The sequence below is a fragment of the Ahaetulla prasina genome, chromosome 6 (assembly GCF_028640845.1).
Source record: "Ahaetulla prasina isolate Xishuangbanna chromosome 6, ASM2864084v1, whole genome shotgun sequence".
Lineage (NCBI taxonomy): Eukaryota > Metazoa > Chordata > Lepidosauria > Squamata > Colubridae > Ahaetulla > Ahaetulla prasina.
This window is the reverse complement of record NC_080544.1, coordinates 26,150,773-26,172,380: the sequence shown is the minus strand read 5'-3', so window position 1 is coordinate 26,172,380 and position 21,608 is coordinate 26,150,773. Positions and strand designations below refer to the sequence as shown.

The 21,608-nt window shown below is 37.5% G+C and overlaps 1 protein-coding gene across 2 annotated transcripts in view; it reads right to left on the bottom strand.

Moving 5' to 3' along the window:
• The window catches only part of MCU (mitochondrial calcium uniporter), a 149,943-nt gene that overhangs the window by 22,214 nt on the left and 106,121 nt on the right, over positions 1–21,608 (bottom strand). For both annotated transcript variants that reach the window (XR_009155700.1, XM_058187991.1), the window contains exon 2: positions 796–865. Coding sequence is in view for 1 of the 2 variants with exons in the window: in XM_058187991.1 (XP_058043974.1) it covers positions 796–865 (70 nt within the window). In the remaining variant the exon portion in view is untranslated. The remainder of the gene's footprint in view (positions 1–795; positions 866–21,608) is intronic.

Sequence of the window (21,608 nt, the reverse complement as noted above, 5' to 3'; positions counted from 1 at the left end):
AACCGTTATTAAATACAGATTAAGGTATATTAAAAAACAAACACCACTAAAGGAATTTGGTTAAGAAACTCAACCAATATTTGTTAGTCAGACATGGTAGATGAGGTGAACTCATGAATGCACAGCAGAGAAAGCGGAAAACTGTCAGCTTAAGATCACATCTGCATTTCAAATTCAACCCGAATGCAGAAAATAAAGCAAAGGTCTTGAAAAGCACCGGTTGTGAAAATTTCATCCACGGATATATTTGCAAAACAGAAAGAATGCAGAACTGTAATAACCGCATCGAATATATATACACAAGCTGGCTTTTGAAGGAGAAGCAGCAGCCCAGGTGTGCACAAGACTGTCTGCAAAAGAAACCTGACCTTCAGAACAAAGGCAGAAGCACCAAACAGCCTTCCCACAGCTTGCAAAGATGCGGTCCTGGAAAAGGAATCATTTGAGGGTTTTTTTTTGTCGTGAACAAATAGCCGTGGAGAAAGATCCTTAACAATGCAGAATATGGAAAGGAAAAACAAATGACCTCCAATAACGGTGCACCGCATTTCGCAATTCAGTATTATGGAAAGACCAAAGCAAGCAAGATGCCTCATTAATTTCTTTCAACAGAAAAAGGATTAAACACTCACACAAACACACACACACAAACACCAAGAACTATACACCAAGAACTCTAAGTTAATATCCTCTTTCAATTTTTTTTCATTTTAAAAAGTACAATTAATCAAGCTAAAAAAACAAATTTCTTGAGCAAAAATCCTTTAAAGAAAGATTTATAGATAAGGGACTCACCGTCAGAGGGCACTACAGTACTGCAATAGACAGCTCCCATAGTCTGCAAAGGAGGAAATCTTTGGTGCGTCTAGAAAAAAAATGAGCATTTTTTTAAATTGTTGAAACAGTAAATGCTTCAGACGACCCATGCCATGGTATTTAATCTTGCTAACAACTACAGCATGGAAGACAGTAAACCAGGTTTCACAATGGAAGAAAAACTCATCATTTGATGTAGATATTCTCCTAAGCCAGTTCTCATACCTTTCGTTTTTGATCGTCGGATCATTAAAAAAGGCAAATTAGGTGGATATTAAATGTTGACGTATACTTTGGGGATGAATTTCTATTTGGAGTTAACAAATGAAGCACAGACATTCATAGGCAGAAACGTTTTATAATATTGAATAGAACCAAGAATGGAATGCTGCACTAATAGGATGGGCGCCACTCCTTGTTTACTGACCACATTCTGTTCCAAGGGACCAGGCTATTAAATGAAATGGTCACTTAAGTGAACACATGATTGAGGGAGAAAGTGATGATGTGAAGATCATTGTTTACTGACGTTTTATTTGGATAAAATTCTCTCAGATAGCTATGCTGGTGTTGATCTCATTAGACCATAGAGCAGGGGTGTCAAACTCAATTTCATTCAGGGCCGCATCAGGGTTATGTTTGACCTCGAGGGGGCCGGGGTGAGCATGGCCAGGATAGGCATGGCCAGCTCAATGTCACATGTCAGGGGTGCCTGTGGTGGCCCAAGCGATCTGCCAATGAAAATGGGCTCCCGAGCTCCGTTTATGGCTGCGACGGCCTCCTGCAACCTCTGCCAGTGAAAATGGCACTCGGGAGGGGAGTGCGTGGGTCTCCTGAGCTCAGTTTTCACTGGCAGAGGCATTGTAGGCTGGTCCTTTGCTGTTTCCACGGTGGCCCTGCGGGCCTTCAGTCTGACACCCCTGCCATAGAGTCATAGGGCTGGAAGGGATGCTAGAGGCCTTCTAGTCTAATCCCCTGCTCAAGACAGGAGACCTGATACCATCCCGGTTCAATGGTTGTCCAGTTTATTTTTGAAAACCTGCAGTGATGGAACAGCCACAATTCTGGGAGGCAATTCTATTGTATTAAATACCAAGCAGCCATTCCAGCATGCCCATGAAATTTGTTGTAAATTTGGCCAGAAAATGATTTCTTATATACCATTTATTATCATTGTATTTGCAAATGGTTTTTAACCACGGTGGTCACTAAAAGAGGAGGAGGAGGTATATTCAGCAGTCCCAGCCAGCATATCTAACACCAGATTGATCAGTGTGGTGCATTTTATGCAAGCAAATTTACAAGAGAAATGTGAAATAGATAGACAGACAGACAGACAGACAGAGAGACAGATAGATAGATAGATAGATATAGATATATAGATACACACACACACACACACACTTACACACACACTAAAATAGAATTACAAAGAGGAAAGAATGAGAACAGTAGGAAATACTGATAAATCTGTATTAACTGCAAACATTTGCCTTGTTTATTGAATTAAATCACATCATAATATGGAGATGTGGAGCTTGCAAATAATTCAGATTAAAGCTTGCTGCATTTTAAAGTCATACACATCTGTTAAATAAAGCATGATTTCATATATTGGGGATAGTGATAAAATAATCCTTCCCCTAAAGACTTGTTAATAAATCTCTTTGTGCTTTGCAAAAACAAACTAAAAACTACAGGACTTGTTGCAAGTCACTTTTTTCCCCACAATTTTTTAAATATTAAGAAGCCACACTCTAATCCATTCTATGAAGCATACACTTGCACGCACTTAAACGATCTTTGGCAGATACGAGACCTATTTTGAAAATGCTTATTTACAAATAAAACAATTAATACAGTTCTGATAAATTCTACGGTTTGCTTCTCAATGAAATCCTTGCTTTTCAAGACATCATCCAAAAAGACTCTACTGAAATCTACAGTATTTATATTTTGTGAAGATCATCTATATCAATATAGCTGAAACAAGGGAAACTGTCTTGGTCAAAAGCCGTTGATATTTATTCAGAACAAACACTAGCGTTTTGAAAAAGTACTTTAATGTGGAGCACCATTCATCATTCTGTGGATTGAAGGAACTATTTTAGCACTGAAAAAAAATACAAGTTCCTCTAATATGCAATGTGGCAGCAGGAACTGCACAGACATTTTACTGTTTGTGAGAGTATCTCACTAATACAGCAGTTTAGTAGACATTTGCTTGTTGCCCAAATCCAGCATTATGCTTTCTAAGACTGACAGCAGTCAAAGTGAAATCTGCTATTTTGTATAAATACAGGAACCAACCACCCTTTGGAACAGCAAGCCACTAGAGACAAAGATGGTGTTCTCATTCTGGTTTTGATTCCCAAATCTGGACTTGTTTGTATTTTTAAATGGGCCCTGTTTTATTTGGACTTCGGCAACCAACAAATTGGAATAAATACATACATTACAGCAAATACAGCAGAGGGAAAACATCAGTCTCTCACCTCAATGTATTAGATACAGCATCTCTATATTATTTTCATATTGACCAACATTTTTGTTCATCCCATCTTCCAGAAGACTCATGGAGGAGTAAGTTTAAAATAAGAAGTGTGTAATATAAAAAGCATGTAGAAATGTGTGGGCTGCAATATTGAAGGGCACAAAGACATATTCCATAGAGGAAAATTCACAAATAATCTGAAAGTCTTGTTGGCTAATTTATAAATTGGTCCATATTCATTTAGGTAATATTTTCATTGCTACAGCCTCTGCTATGCCAGAAGGAGAAAATAATGCTTAACCTGATATATTATTATATTATTCTGATATAGGTAAAGGTAAAGGTTCCCCTCGCACATATATGCTAGTTGTTCCCGACTCCAGGGGGTGGTGCTCATCTCAGTTTCAAAGCCAAAGAGCCAGCGCTGTCTGAAGACGTACCCGTGGTCATGTTACCTGCATGACTAAACGCTGAAGGCGCATGGAATGCTGTTACCTTCCCACCAAAGGTGGTCCCTATTTTACTACTTGCATTTTTTACGTGCTTTTGAACTGCTAGGTTGGCAGAAGCTGGGACAAGTAACGGGAGCTCACCCCGTTATGCGGCACTAGGGATTCAAACCGCTGAACTGCCGACATTTTCAATTGAGAAGCTCAGTGTCTTAGCCACTGAGCCACTGCATCCCTTTTATTCTGATATATATTACATTATTAGTAAATATAATGCCCGTACTACCAGCAAGAACTAGAAAAATACAATTTTTAACATTCTGAATGAGTGTTTCAATTTTAAAATAGCACAGATTTTGTAGGTTTACTGTCTCGCTTATAAAAAATCGGTGTGCTTTATCAAAAGCTATGGTACTACTAAAAGCTTTTCAGATTCCAGTCTTTGGATGGAAAGGGTTAAAAAGAGTTATAAACCTCCCTAATTAACTTTTCCTAATCATGCTTCTTATTGTATTTTTAGAAGAGCACTTTCTTGTTGGAAACTCTAACATTGTTAATTGAAGACTTTTATCCTGATAATACTGTTTTTACCTAGTTCAAAAATTCTAAGTTGTATATGTTGGTCTCTTTGGATCAGAGACAGCATATTAATTCACTTTTGAATTACGGAATATACCGATAACTATATTGATACCTGTTTTCATATGAAATGTTATTTGGAATTAAAAAGATTAAAGATACGCACAACCAGCAAACTAATACAGATATCTAATGGAAAATCTCTTCTACCAAAGTGGTTCAGCAAGTCTTACTGCTCAATAAAATTTAATTGGAAACATGTGAGCATCATGTGTGTTGCCATTAGATTAGGATTTTTGGGCTACATTCTGACTTCCAATTTCTTTTCTGAACAAAGTGTGAGGAACTAATGACAACGCTACTTCATGATAGCATTAATAAGTACCTTCACCTTCCTTGTTCCTGGTTGCCTTAAATTTTCATCTATGCCTATGCACTTGTAGGAAGTTAGCACCCACCCCTCCCCTAGAAGAATGAAATATTTCAGGAAATATGAAAAAGGCAGAATATTGTATTTCCCTGGATGAGAAATGGAGAAACATGTTTTAAAGACAAAGCAGCTCCCTGCAGCTTCCTGCCCACCCCCCACCTTCGTCAATGGGCCATCATCTGCAACACAATAGGACCTATCTAGCAACAGAAACTCAAGCAAGCAACTCAAGACTCAAGCAAGCTTGAGAGACAACCTACAAAGTTAGCTAAGACCCCTAGACCAGAGGTCTCCAACCTTGGTGACTTTAAGACTTGTGGACTTCAACTCCCAGGATTCCTCAGCCAGCAAAGCTGGCTGAGGAATCCTGGGAGTTGAAGTCCACAAGTCTTAAAGTCATCAAGGTTGGAGACCCCTGCCCTAGATCACCTGGGAGTTTGACAACCAATCAGGATACAATTCTTATATAGGAACAGGAAACAAGTGGGGCCCCACAGAGGGTAAAACTCAGGTACTCTCAGCATCTTGGTCTCTTTCTTTTTCCTTCTTTGGTTCTTCACCCAATGCCTTGAAGCATGTGATTGCCTTTTCTACTCAGGAACTCAAGCCAGGTGATTCCTGTCCACCATTAAACCATCTTCCCAAGCAGTTTCCATGTTTCCAGTGTCTTTCTCCCCACTTGGAACTGAACCCAGAAGGATATTTCTTCCAACAACTGCACTGAATAATTACTGCACGATTAAAACTTAACTGAAAATCGGGATGTAAATCTGATTTTCAAAGAACTCTGAAACTAATGTTTGCATTCCTCATAGCATAATGCTGCATTTGTAAACAGGCAGCCACAGATTCTTGCCTTCCAACGTTTCCTGTGAGTTAGGCCTGGCTGAGAATGAATTAAATTTCTCTTTGCGGTATTTTCATACTCTTGCTAGAGAGGGTGAAACCAACTCACATGTTTACATATGGTAATTGAGAGCAGGATGTGCTGGTTGCAGTTGCTCCCAATATTTAGCATACTTGATGAACATATTCTAAAAACCCCTGGGGATAATTTTGTACATTTCCAATTTCTTATTTTTGGACCAAAATCTAGCATTGGCACTCATTCAGTTGAATACCAAACCTCTGAAGGGATTCTACTTGCAGTACTTGCAGACAAAGATTAGTTGATAGGAAAGTTAAAAATATTTCTATCACAACATTGCATGTAGATTCTCAAAAATGATTCAATTCTACTGATCTAGAGTTCAGCCAATTAACTGTCTATGGCAGGAAAGAAAGGGGGGGAAAAAACCTTGCTTCCAAGCTCTCTACTCTGAAATAAAAATCAATTTTTGGCTCACACAAGCAGTACCTCAAAATCTACTGGCTATAATCCCAGTAACATTAGAGATTGCTCTCAGCGAGACGACTTCCGGTATCCGGCGGCAACGGACATCTGGAGGTGCCTCTCCTGCCTCCAGTGTCCGAATCCGGCCGCCTCCGAGGCCCTTAGGGGCCAGGTGTTCCGAAAAGGACACCTGCCGCACGGACGGCTCGCCAGGGGTCTCCCAGCCGACATACAGGACTGGGGGGACCGATGCTGGCGCGTCCTAGGCTCGGAGGGGTTCGGAGGCCTCAGGCCGCGGCCATTATTTTGGTCGTCGCCTGGGCCGCTGTGCCCGGTGACACCGGGGCTTTGGATTTATAATTGCAGCAGCCTGGTGGCGAACAGGGAACGGAGAAGAATTGAGGAAGGGAGAAGGGAAGGAGATATCGGCAAATGTGAGTGGAGTGCTCCGGAGTGCGGGGGGGTTTCTCTCCCCTGCGACTGGAAGGAGCACGAATCACTTTGGAGAGAGGAGAACTTAAAATAACAAGATTACCGGTTTTGTGGAGCTCTGGAGAGAAGAGGTGATGGAGAAATTTAGGAGGGAAGGTTTGAGGCCCCCCCTCCCTCTGGGGAACAATGGTGGCGTCCAGCTTCCTCCTTCACTATGAGAATCTTGATGACATCACTTCCCTTCGGCTTCCTGGTTGACTAACTGTACTCTGGACTCGTTGCTCCTGTGAGTGCCCCTGGTGGATCCGGAGGAGAATACAAGGATACTGTGCTTGCCTGAGGATTCTAAAAATTTTTAAATGGCAAAGGTCAGAGACCAACTGCTGGAGAAATGGAGAGAATTTTGGAAAAGTTATCTAATATGGACAAGAAACTGGATGAAATAAGAGCAGAAATTGTGACTATCCAAAAGGATTTAAAGGACACTCAACAAGTCTCAGCAGAAAACAAGCAGAAAGTGGAAGGTCTGGAGGAGAGATGCGGCAGTGCAGAAAAGAGAGGAGACGACAGGCAATGCTGTGCTTGGACTACAGATGGATAAAATGTCTTATTTCCTTAGGTTTCAAAATCTGGAAGAAGTGGACCAAGAAGACTTGAGAGATGTTGTGACTAAACTGTTGGGAGAATTTCTTGGGAGAGGTGTTGACTTTATGAATTGGGATGTGGATCGAGCTTATAGAGTTAATTCAAAATATGCACGCACGCATGCAGTTCCTAGAGAGGTTCATGTCAAATTTGTGAGAAGAGAGGCGAGATGAAATTCTTAGAAAACATAGGAGTGGGGCACTGACTTATAGGGGCAGGAGATAGCCATTCTGAGGCAGATTCCCAGACAGGTACGTGAAATGAGAAAGAAATATTACTTTTGTCAAGCAAATTGTACCAGAAGGAGTAGGCTTCAGATGGCTGATGCCAGAGGATTGATGATTTTCCGGGAGGGCATTACGAAAAAATTAGTACAATTGCGGAGGCTGCGGCCTCGTGGAGGAACACAAAGCCCTCCTGGAATTAGATGACCCAGGAGTTGAAGAAGGGAGGTTATAGACCATGGGGAGGCGGCTGCCGCTGTTGCGGCCCTGGAGTTGGGTCAGGCTGAACCCAGAGTTCTGAGATCCAAAACTAGGAAGTGACAATGATATTTGGTATTGTGTTGGTTTTCCTTATTCTCCTTTGTATGATATTCTGATTATTCTTGACCCTTCTTTATTGCGTATGTAAGATTGATAAACTTAGCTACTTCGTATCACCTGCTTGCCATATGGCTGTTGTATGTGTTTAAAATTTTGAGTAAAATTCTTATCTTGTATAAGAAAAATGAAAATTTACCATACCTGATATGTATTTGTATAAACCTTTTTTGACCAATAAAAACTTTTTGGATAAAAAAAAAAAAAAAAGAGATTGCTCTCAGTTTTCCTGAAGCAATCTTTGACTGTCAAGTAAATGGTGTGCAAAGCCATGCTTCAATTGTGTGCACGCACGTGTGCACGTGTCTACGTGTGAGTTTATGTCTTATTGAGTAGCAGTCATTAGGTTAATATGGGTAATTTAACAAACTATGTATAGAGGCTAAAAAATAAAATAAAAAACCTGAACAATTACTACTAAATGAACTTCAGTTAAACAACAAATAGCTCTCTGATCATCGGGAGTGATTTTCTTTCTATTATATCAGCTCAGGGCAATATTTAAGATCTCAAAAATCAACATAATCCAATCAGAAAGTTTTTAAAATTATACAGTTCCTGTTTCCACTGATTTTTTTTTACAGGAAACAACCTGTTTGTTCTGATAGCTGGAGTGCAATGGAATGTGGAAACTGGTTTTATTTTGAATCTGAAAGAAAATGCTGGAAAAAAAACCCCTTCTATGTTGAATTGACTACAGAAGATCGAATTTTGCTAATTCAAAGGCTAGGGAGTACACAGATAAACGTATTTTGTATATGCGTATGTATTTTATATATGAATATAAAATTCATATAACAATCAGTAGATAATATTCTCTTTTTTAAATAGAGAAATAGCAAGATGAGAGCAGAGCTGAGTACATATTTCCTTCTAATCCTAAAATATTCAGGCAACAGAATATCTTTCTAGCTCATTCAAATGCTGTATTCCTGTGTCCTATACTTATGCATTATAAAGCTCTCTGCTTCAGCTAGGAATTATATAAAACATTCTCAACACATAACTGACTTTTCAATCCTGCAAACCATCCTCATTTACAGGTCTTGCTTTTTGATTGACTGTTCCAATAGCTTGATTACTCAGGTCTCTGAATACCCAGAATTTACCATTTAAGGTGAAGTAATGAGGTTAAGGACAAGAGAAAAATATGGATAGCGAATCACAACTAGAATTACAATTTTTCGTCCAAGTTTTCTTGCCAATTAAGCTACAACTCAATTGTAGCAATAATGTAATGAAGATGCTTGATAAGTTAAAAACAAAACAAAACATTTAAGGACATTTTGATTCCTTCGCTCCAATTTCCAATATTACCTATTTGGGATGAGTTAGGATCTAACTACGTATTATTTTTGAAGGGGTTCAGTTTTAAAGATAGTCACATACAATGAACACATGGTGTCTTTAAAGTTAAGTTTTGTGCAGTTTGAATTTTTAATAACTTCACTTCTACGTAAAATACATACTATGTGTGAAGCGCCACAGAGAGGAAATTTATTGAAGATTTAAATAAAACGAATATTGGGTAAAACTGTTAGGATAACAAATGGGATCTGTGTTACAAGTAAAACACAACTGCAGAGTCTGTTCAGATAACTTCAAAATCGTGTTACATTTTACCTTCCAAAAGATGGTAGATACGCTGAAAAGTAACATTTTTACAAAGATACATGCTGATTCTTAAGTAAATTTCTTTGATGTTATATTTTGCATCTTCTCTCAGATCAGATGTCACTTAATGTGCTATTGAGGGAGAGCTGAAGACCTTCTGGTTTTATATATTAATAGTGTTTATGACACAGCTAGATTAAAGCATCTGACATGTTTAAGTGCTGATACTGACATTCAGGAAAACAAACTCCAAAGTTGCAAAGATGGAATCAGACTGGGAACACAGAATGCACAAAGCATGAGTGTGATTAAGCTCTACACTACGGGTGTCCAACACAAGGCCCCTGGGCTGGATCCAGTCTGCAATGTGGTTGGATCTTGCCCGTAGGGCTGTCCTAGAAAATGTAAGGGGCTGGTCCGCATTACTTCAGCCAGGTCTACCCAATGTGAAGAGGAAACATCGGGCCAGGGTGGCTTCGGCCAGGTCTACACAGTCCGAAGAGGAAACATGCCAGGAGTTTGCAGAGTGATGGTCAAGCTGGCCACGCCCACCCAGTACGTCATGGCCAATGAATGGTGTCAAGCTGGCCACGCCCACCCAGTTGGCCATTCCTCTAAGGAGAAATTTCCTGACAGTTAGAACAATTAATCAGTGGAACAACTTGCCTCCAGAAGTTGTGACTGCTCCAACACTGGAAGTTTTTAAGAAGATATTGGATAACCATTTGTCTGAAGTGGTGTAGGGTTTCCTGCCTAAGCAGGGGGTCGGACTAGAAGACTTTCAAGGTCCCTTCCAACTCTGTTATTCTATTCTATTCCGCATCACAATTTTTTACACTTATGTTTTGGTTTCTATAACATGATTTCAACAAGTTCAAATATGTAAGTTTAACATCGCTTAGACACCACATCACAATCGAATTAGCCTAAATTAACAGCTACATGAATTTAGCAAACCATATGGAAACTGATGTTTCTACGTTTTTCTATTGAATTTATAAAGGGTATGAGTTCTGAGACCCTTAATATTTTGAATTTAATATAGTACAGCCACTTCCTTAACTTTACGAAGTGCAGTCACATTATTGCACCCATGTCAAATAAACTTAAAAAAAAAACATGTGGAACTAGTTGAAAGGCAATTTGAAAACTACTTGAATACAGATGTCTTAATATTAACCTACATGGGAATACAACAAGCTAAATACGAATTGAAGAATATGTTATCATATCAAACTGAATTTATGTTAGATTAAAATAGTAGTAAGTAAAATGGTAAAAGATTGTGCAAAATACCACATATTTGTCAAATATCACATATTTCACTTGGGCAAATATATTAAATTTGAGAACTTATCTGATGGAGATAAAGAGGGATTTAAGTAAAATTGACATTCTGCAGTTGCATTCTTCCCAATTATTATTCTTTTGACCACAGATGGAATTAAAAAAGTGATTTGGAATATAATATTAGAATACCATCCCTTATGGCATAGTAGAAAACATTCATTTACTAGATTATACTTTATATGCTAATTATTAACCTGTTTTATTGAATAATGCTGATATGAAAACATTAATTGCTAACAGATTTTAATAAGAATTCTTTTCACCAGTAGAATAATCAGCTTTATCAAAGCTACTCAGATTACATTCAACTGTAATTTGAATCAGCTGAATAAAAAGAAAAATTAAAAAAATACAAAACTGCAATTCTATTGCTAAATGTGGAAATTTACAGATAATATGTACACATCACCTATAGATTACCTAAATAATTTACCCATATTCTCTGTGAGCCCTCCTGCCAAACCAAAATGGAAGTAATTGACCAAATTGAAAGATATTCTGTTAATTGTCCCACACTGAGATTAATACTTTGTTTATTCATTTTAGCATATGTACTGAATTTATCAATTATTTCCCTCCTATGTGAGATAGACATGACCCTTTATTGATAGAAGCATTAAATATTTATCTTAATGAATCTGGCTATAATGTGAGCTGTTAGACTAGGTTAGGATAATGAAATCTGGATTTTTGTCAATACAAATGTAATTGTGGATAGAAATATTGAATATTTAATTATATATATTTCATATATACAATACCGACATATATATATTCATAAGATTCCTTAGAACCGTTTATTTTGATATTTGTTTAGACTCCTTAGTTTGTGGTATTGGACAACAATACAATACCCCTGGGTCTTTGTGTGTTGCATAATTCATTAGAATATAAATTGGTATATTATGCTGATGATATACGGGTAATATATGCGGATGTCATTTTTCAATCCGTAGATCAGGTTCTGTATACCTGATTGACACATTTGGGCAAAAGGTGGGATACTTATTAACCAGTCTGCCAGAATTCATCCCAATAGGCAAAGATTACTCTATTGACAGACTAGGTAATTATCATTTTGCGAATCTTGAGTTATAGCACTATACATGCCTCTTGATTACTATCAAATTCAGTTTATGCAAAGGCTTTTTCTGGGGCTCTTCTAGGAATATTCATTTAGGACACTTTTAAATAATTAGATAGCTTAGACTTCAAAATATAATATAATGTATCGTCTGTTACTACTGTATTGATTCAAAAGATGGAATTTTTTTCTGGAAAATCGCTTTCCTTCCTTTCCTGTTAAATTAATGCATAATCTGAGCTAATGTATAATGCTTTATCAGATCGCGAAGATAAGAACATAGGAAAAATGGGATTAGTAAGAATTATTGGGTTGGGGAATCAAGAGGAAGATCATACCTACGTGGGCTTAGTTTTGTGTGGCGACATCTGTAGAGAAGCATAGACATTTCTGACAAATAGATCAGAAGAATCTCTGACATACTCTTACAGGTAGTCCTTGTCTTACAACCAGTTGCTTAGCAACCATTCAAAGTTGTGATGGACCTCCCTGGGGGTTTCTATGATTGATTTGAAGCTCCCACTGTTGTCCTCACAGTCATGTGGCTACACTTACGACCATTTGCAGTGTGTCATGGCCACATGACTGTGCTTTATGATATTGTTGCTGAATGTAGTCATTTACTTCTGGAGTTTAGCAAAATTGGCCCATAGTGAACCATTCCTTTGATTAATGACCACGGTATTCACTGAGTGACCATGGCGCTCTCATAACAACCACCGCAAAATCGGATCAGCCACATATGTGGCTCACTTTACAACCATCGACGTACAACTGTGATGGATAGAGTCCATTGCAGTCATAGGCCGAGGACTATCTGTATAACATTTCTTCTTAGTAAACAGTATATAAATAATTATTTGAGAAGTTGTCAATTGAAATGAAACTTCAAAGAACTATTTTTTTATCATATGTGCAAAGTTCCTCTTTTCTTTCTGCTTGTAGTTACTCCAAATAAATATTTATTAAGCAAATAATAAACCCAAAGAAGGTTCTTAAATTATTGCTACAGAGCCCTGAGATTGACCCCACCACATTGTTCACAGATGGTAGCTACCAAAAGAAGAAAGATAATATTCCTCTAAGCAATTTTGCCTTGAGTATGCGATTTCATCTCTCATTTAAAGCCATATAAAAGATAATAACAAACCCATCTGTGAGACACAGATGAGGGCAGATCTGTTTAAAGTAGTTTACTTTTCTGTTTCATGAAACCAGAGACTCATAGAGGCAATTAAACCCTTGGATTTAATTCTACTCGTACACTTTAATGCAGTGTTTCTCAATCTTGGCAACTTGAAATATGTGAACTTCAACTCCCAGAATTCTATGCTGGTTGGGGAATTCTGGGAGCTGAAGTCCACATATGGTCTAATGCAGGGCTATCAAACTCATGGCCTGCAGGCTGGATGCATCACGGGCTGGCCACGCCCACCCCCGTTTCAGCAAAGGGGAAAAAAGTCATGATATGTTAGGTGACGACAACGTGATAACATGAGTTTGACACCCCTGCTCTGATGCCAAAAGGAAATTCTCCCATTCATGCTAGGAAAATTTAAAACATTAAAATAAAAATAATTTTTTAGGCATGTTTAATTAGAAGCTGATTAAATGTTTGCAATTAAGAATTTAAATCAACTCTCAAAGAATGAATACATATATCAGATTGAGAATGCACTTCTATTGTTTTCTAGACATATAATACCATATCGTACAATAATGTAGAGTAAAAAGGTTTAAGAAACACAGCTACACATTAATTTTGCTATTCATATTAAAGTTTCTTTAAGAAACTAAACACTCTATAGATTTTAAAATTAATAATATAAATTTCACTTCCTTTTAAACCTGTGCTCCTTAACATCCATTCACCAAATGATCTATTGTACATTTTATCCTTACCCATAAATGTATATATTTTACAACCTATTGTAAATTATTTTCAACTGTATTGTTCTCAAGAACTAAAAAAATTGAAGGAATTCTTCCATTATCATTCCCATCATGACAATGATCCTTTCAATGGTGTGAATAGAAGAATGTGATTATATGTCTCCAATTTTGTTTCTAAATGCAGGGCAGATATTTGAAAATCAATTTTAAAGGCATTATATTCAACATGATAGACCTTAATACTCTTCTTCCCTGCAGTAATTTTTGGTTCAGTAATGATGATACTAAACCTCCAATATTGCTTAGAAATAAATGTCAGCTCCTCAGGGAATCATTTTTTTAAAAATAATTTGAATGTGCTGTAAATGTTAATAATACTAGACACCCCATGTTCCATAGCGTCATTGTTTCAGAAACTTTTTTTCACCTAAACAAAGAAATAGAATGACCAAGGGGGGGGGGACATTGGGAGCTGGCATGTCTTTTGACATCCAGACAGCTTTCTAACTGAATCTTTCTGTGGGACTCTGTGAGACCCTCCCACCCCTCCCACAGTAAGTGACTGCTGCTGGGTGGAGAAGGGATGAGGGATTGCAAGACTGGCTGGGAAACTGTCATGAAATATTGAAAATGAGGATCTGATGACTGCAGGAGCAGATCAGCAGTGGAGCAGCACCTAATAGCCATAACTTCCCCAAATTTCATTCCCTCTGGAGTCATGGGTTCTGGATTTTGGACACATTACGTAAGTTAGCCCATTTGAGGTAAAAAATTGTTGCCCTAGTTAAAGGGCAATGAGAATAAAGAAAATGAGATCCCATTTTCATATGTATGTATGTATACATGTATATATACATGTGTGTGTCTATATGTGTGTATGTGTGTGTGTACCATGTTTCCCTGAAAATAAGACTGGGTCTTAGATTAATTTTTGCTCCAAAAGACGCCTTAAGGCTTATTTTCTGGTTAGGTCTTATTTTTGGAGAAATATGGTACTAAATGCACCCATCTGGCTGACACTCTTAACTGGGGCTTATTTTTTGGGGGGGTAGGTCTTATATTATGAGCATTCTGAAAAATCATGCTAGCACTTATTTTCCTGTTGGGTCTTATTTTCGGGAAAAGTGTGTGTGTGTGTGTGTGTGTGTGTGTGTGTGTATTCATTCACTTTTTATTATACATTAGAGGATTATTTTAATTAATAACTGTCTTCTGAGGACAATGCCCACACAATAAGTGAAACCAAGAAATTCCAATAGGTTGATGTAGTCGGGTTCATGCAATAAGCTACAGTGACATACTGTATGTATTTTGCAGAGGGAATTGGAATTTTGCTCTCAGTGATATTAGACAGGGCAAGCTGAAAGAAAGGTTGATGTTTCATTAGCATGGAGGCCTCTTTCTCTGGCAAAGACTATACACATGGTGTACAAAAACTAATCTTGGAATCACCTTAGAAACAAATAAGAAACCTCACTTAGAAGACACAAGGAAGCCCAATGTTTTTAGGAAGTTTGTTTACAACAAGAACTGCCATCTTTTACTTCTTCCTTATTTTACATAAAGGTTTATGAGTATTTAAGTTCAGGAGCCCGCCTTCCAGGTTAATTCATTGACTGTATGATTTAATTTTGAATCAATCTCCAAGGCACTGTTGTTAATAACAACAAATGCAAGAAGAAAATACCGGTAATCTATTCTTGTTAAAGAAAAAAAAGCAGAGTCAGGTTTTCTTTCTTTCCTGCTTGGTTATATTAAATTTAAATTGCCTGGAGATATACACACAGAAGCAGAAATAAATCTACATTCTCATTATCTACTTACAAGCTACATTCATTAAGTCACACAAAATTTGTACTTATCAATGCTGCAATTCAGAGTCACTGAATTCTTTCATGACATCTTTACGAAAAGGAATTATAGGCTAATGAGTCCGTGTCATTCCAGTTTTCCAAAACTATAACCTATTCTGTATCATAATTATTTGCAGTCCTGTTTCCTGCATCCTTATCCTACATAAACATTCAAGTCTGCTTAGCAGATACATGGTTCAGTTTAAACACACTTCAGATTTATTCAGGTTAAAAAATAGTTTTAGAAAATAATCATTTATATATATAAAAAAAGCTTTTAAAAATCAGATGACCCTTTTGCAACTTTTTCTCCGCATTTTTTTGAAAATACAGTTTTTTTCAATGACTGCAGGCTGCCGTTAAAGCAAATAAGGTCATTCCCCATTGAATCCCATTATGCTCAATAGGATTTACTTTTAAGATTTACAGTATTATAGCCTAAAGCTTCTGACATTGCGTGAACAATGTCTGCTCTTAATGTTGTAGATGGTTGGACAATGTCTAAGGAATCAAAATATTGGGGTTTGTTTAAAAAAAACAACTAATAAAGAACTGTTTAATATCTTAAATTAGCTTTAATAACATTATTATTGAACTGCAAAAAGACTATAAAGTATATCGCCTCGTGTAAGCACCTCTCTTTATACAAGAAACATTAGGGGATACTGTCTCTCTCTTTTGCAAATAGAGAATATACTGCTTTTCATTTTGGATTGAAGGCACTGACTTTCAACACTCAATTATTCTTGGACTATGTCCCAGAATACCTGGTGAGTCATGGGAATACTTTCAGTAACCACAGAGGCATGGCAAAATCATATGCTGGCCTATGACTGTAATAAGAATTGGATCACCAGAGCTTGACACCTTTTATACAAAATAATATAAACGAAGATTTTTAACGAGGATTTAACCTAAAATCTTTTAACAAGATTTTCACTCAGTAATTATTTCATATCCAACAGCCAATTTACAAAAGCCAATTTAGCCATTCTAAATACTGCTTTTTCCACGTTCAATTGTTTTAGAAAATTATATAAAATTATAGACATTAACCACTAAAATAATTCTAGTATTTTAGTTTTTACAAACACCAATTCAAGCTAGCATAAGCCTACTACGCTCCCTATGTTTATTTTATATAGTTTTTCATGTAGCTTTGTATGTAAGAATGTGCACCTAACTTTATCAGCACTTAAGAACAAACGCAGCAACACATTTACTTATCATTAAATGGCAATTAGCTGTATAGAAGAAGTTGGGAAAGGAAATTCACGCATTAATGAAGCAATTTTTTAATAGTTGTGCTTTATAGTCAAAGCCAAAGTGGTGTTTTAGTCTGTGTACACACACACACACACGGAGAAGCATTTGTGTAGTTTTGTGTTTTCTAAACTTGGCAACTTTAACATATATGGACTTCAACTCAGGGATGAAATCTAGCAGGTTCTGACAGGTTCTGGAGAACCGGTAGCGAAAAATTTGAGTAGTTCAGAGAAATGGCAAATACTACCTCTGGCAGGCCCCAGAGTGGGATGGGAATGGAGATTTTGCAATATCCTTCCCCCAGGAGTGGGGAGGGAATGGGGATTTTGCAGTATCCTTCCCCTGGAGTGGGGTGGGAATGGCGATTTTGCAGTATTGTTTCCCTGCCACGCCCACCAAGCCACAGCACGCCACACCATACCCACCAAGCCACGCCTACAGAACGAGTAGTAAAAAAAAATTGAATTTCACAGAATTCAACTTCAACTCACAGAATTCCCCAGATAGCATATTGATATTTACTGATATAACATCAAACTGCAACTCCCTGAAAGCAACTATATCTTTTGCTGGCTTCCAAAATTTTAGCACAAAGCCCGAGAAACTTCCATTTTTTAAAAAGTGTTAAACAGGGGTCAAATGTTTTTCCTTACCTGCCTCCAAATACCTTTTTAAAAAATCTCAGAATATGAAACACTGCAAGCTCTAATAATTCCCTCCTAACTGATTCATCATCATTCATTTTATATCCCTTTCTAACCAAGTAACTTCCCTAGAGATACTTTGGAGAGTTACATTAAATAAGATCTAACCCTAATATATGGTGGTGACAGATGGAACTGAAGAGACAATGTCCATCAGGTGTGAGGGTCTAGGACAGGGGTGTCAAACTCAAGGCCCAGGGTCCAAATCTTGCCCATGGGGTGCTTAGATCTGGCCCAAGGGGCCACTCTAGAAACAGCAAAGGATCGGCCCGCAGTGCCTCTGCCAGCAAAAACAGAGTTTTCACTAGCAGAGGGTTGCAGGAGGCCATCACAGCTGAAAATGGAGCTCGGGAGCCCATTTTCGCTGGCAGAGTGCTTGGACTACCACAGATGCCCCTGATATGAGTGACGTCAAGCTGACCATACTCACCCTGCCCCCCCAAAGGTCAAACATAACCCTGAACTGGCCCTCAATGAAATCAAGTTTGACACCCCTGATCTAGGACAACTCACCACCGACAACTTGCCATGGCTAACTCACCCAGACCAACTCGCCGCGAGATAACTCGCCACAGAATAAGAATTACACTAATATCGAAGAAATGTTGCAATAGAATCATTAAAGAAAGGATGCAAAAGGAGGGACAGACTGACGTGTGAATGACAAAAATTAAAATTATTTTTAAATTATTATTATTTTTTATTAATTATTATTAAAATAATTGAATTGAATTGTTGAATTATCCGGCGGTGAGTTATCCCGTGCCAGTGATGGAATCCATCTATTTTATTCTAATTTCAGACAATAGCTACTCCAGTCATCATTATACAATCTTTAGTAGGCACACTGACAAGTTTTATGCAAGCAAAATAAAAACAAAGGACTCTGGGTGGCGTACAACAGAGCTAAAACAGTTAATAAATACATTAAGAAGTATTTAAAAAATAAACTAAAAGAATAAAATACAAAGTGATCTTATAAACCATTCTTAGATGCATGCCTAGAAATATTAATAATTATAATATGGCAGGTGCTGTTAAGTAAGAAGTGAACCAGACAATGTAATAATATAATTTAATATATCTCTTGTGTATTATATACAACATTACATTATTATTCAAAATGTAATTTGCTTTAGGATCATCCTTATGTAACATTAGAGTCTGTGAGTCTAAAGAATGTTCCTCTTGGGTGATATTAACATGATTTGCATTTAGTTGTTGGAATGGCAGAATAAAAAACAGGAATTACTTGTATTTGGCATACTCGATATATTCTGTCAGATATAAGCTATCAATGTATGTTTGCAAGTCACATTTAAAAGGTTTAAAATAGATTGGCCTTAAAAAGCTTTTTCATGACAATTAATACTGTTGGGTGAACCATTTCGATGTTTCACCAACATGGAATCAATGGTACACTCAGATGACTGATGATAAGAGCAAGTGATACCATTTATCATTTATGAATGCTCATCTGCAATTTTCTCTAATGCTTTGTTTTTTTCTTTTTCAGGGCAAATCTTAGCAGGCACAATAGTTAGATCCACATGAGGAAAAAAAACACTTTTATATCTAGTTAGCTAAATTCAAGCACATGTAAAGATTGGATTACCCCATAGTTTTAAACAGACTGTTGTGGACAATATAATGACTCTTGGTTTAGTATTTTATACTCTGAATTTTATAACATTTTACCTTAAAAGGATATACCAAAATGTTTAATTAATTTATTTGTTTACTTATTCAATTTCTATAGCCACCAAATTCAACCAAGATACTCTGGGCGGCTTATAATTCTAAAATTATAAAACAATTAAAAAACATTTAAAAATAGGAACATCAATAAAATAAATATAAATGGTAGCTGAGAAGATTAATCAGCGGTAACAGTCACGAAATAGTCCTTATATAAAAGCAAAGAGTTTATATTTTGTAGTTAAATGCATGTTTTGAATTATATACAGTATATATATATATATATATATATATATATGTATGTATGTATGTATGTATGTATATATGTAGGTCTTTGGTTATTCGGGTTTTCTCCCGCGTAAAATTTGAAGTGTCTTGGCGACGTTTCGACGAAGTCTCATTCGTCATCTTCAGGCTTCAGCTTCGTGCTTCTGGGAGCAATGAGAAGCACGAAGCTGAAGCCTGAAGATGACGAATGAGACTTCGTCGAAACATCGCCAAGACACTTCAAATTTTACGTGGGAGAAAACCCGAATAACCAAAGACCTACATACAAACACCCGCGAAAACCTCAGAATGAATATATATATATATATATATATACACACACACACATACATACATACATACATACACATATATATACACACACACACACGCGCACACACACACACACACACACAGAGCATAGTTGATGTGGAAACAGATGGACCAGGCCCATATAAATGAACTCATGCATATCTGACCAAAATGCTAAAGATACATACATCAAAAGCATGTCTTTCATTGATGAAAAGAAGTGCTTCACAGACTAACATGTAATGACAAAGTGACACAATAGTCATATTTAGGAAGTGGAGAAATTTTAGCAGTGAACGTTAAGTCTAAAACAGGGGTGTCAAACTTGATTTCATTGAGGGCCGCATCAGGGTTGTCTTTGACCTTGGGTGCCTGGGGTGCGTGTGGTGAGGGTGGGCGTGGCTAGTTTGACGCCACTTGTGTCGGGGGTGCCTGTGGTAGCCCGAGCGCTCTGCCAGTGAAAACAGGCTCCCAAGCTCCGTTTTGGGCTGCGATGGCCTCTTGCAACCCTCTGCCAATGAAAACAGAGCTCGGGAGGGCTGCACGCAGCCCGTCCGGGTTCATTTTTTGCTGGCAGAGGCACTAGGGGCTGGTTCTTCGCTGTTTCCAGGGTGGTTCCGTGGGCCAGATCTAAGCACCCCATGAGCTGGATCCAGCCCCCGGGCCTTGAGTTTAACATAGCTGGTCTAAACTCAGAGTATGTGGCAAGGAAACTTTTACATCATGGACTATGTAGAAATGTAGACTAAATGATAGTACTCCAAAGCTTATGCATTATTTTGTTTATAAGCAATGAACAGAACTTCTATATTTTAATTATAATAAGTATATGCAAATTAAACATTTTGACTTATTCAAGGGTTTACACTTGCACAGAATCATATTATTGGAACCCTATTTTGTTATTATTCTTTCAACATTTAAACCAGGTGCTAGATTTCCAGAAATTTATTTTTCTTTTTAAATCTCTGACCTATATACCAGGGGTGAAATCCAGCAGGTTCTGACAGGTTCTGGAGAACCGGTAGTGGAAATTTTGAGCAGTTTGGAGAACCGGCAGCAGAAATTTTGAGTAGTTTGGAGAACTGGCAAATACCACCTCTGGCTGGCCCCAGAGTAGGGTTGGAATGGAGATTTTGCAGTATTCTTCCCCAGGAGTGGGGAGGGAATGGGGATTTTGCAGTAGCCTTCCCCTGCAGTGGGGTAGAAATGGAGATTTTGCAGTATCCTTCCCCTCCCATGGCCACCAAGTGATGCCTACAGAACTGGTAGTAAAAAAAAATGGATTTCCCCACTGCTATATACACATATGTCATACATCCTTTTATATAGCTAATTCTACTTGTTTAGTGTTCATTTATTGGGTGTTGCCCTTTCCCTTCCCCCCCAATTTTGGGCTAAAGGTAAAACCAGCAGCAAAAGTTCATAGCACTATGTATTTCCCATTCATTATTTAGGAATAGTACTTATGAACAAAATGTTACTGCTAGCCTTTTAGCCTTAACAAAGTTTTGATTAAAAAATATTACTTTTTTAAAAAAAGTTTACTTTCTTTACCAACTTTCAGAATCAGTTCAAAGGGTCACATAGGTACACATTTTCCTATTGTGAATAACTGCACTGAATTGTGGTCATTTTTCCATAATTTATAAAATTTCTCTTAAAGATGACATTGAATTATATTTCCCCCCACCTAAATAAATAAAATCAACTTTTAGTACTTCGTTCAAGTCTTTCCACCAATTACTCCGTTCACCGCTTCCATCATACATAAGCATTAATTCACT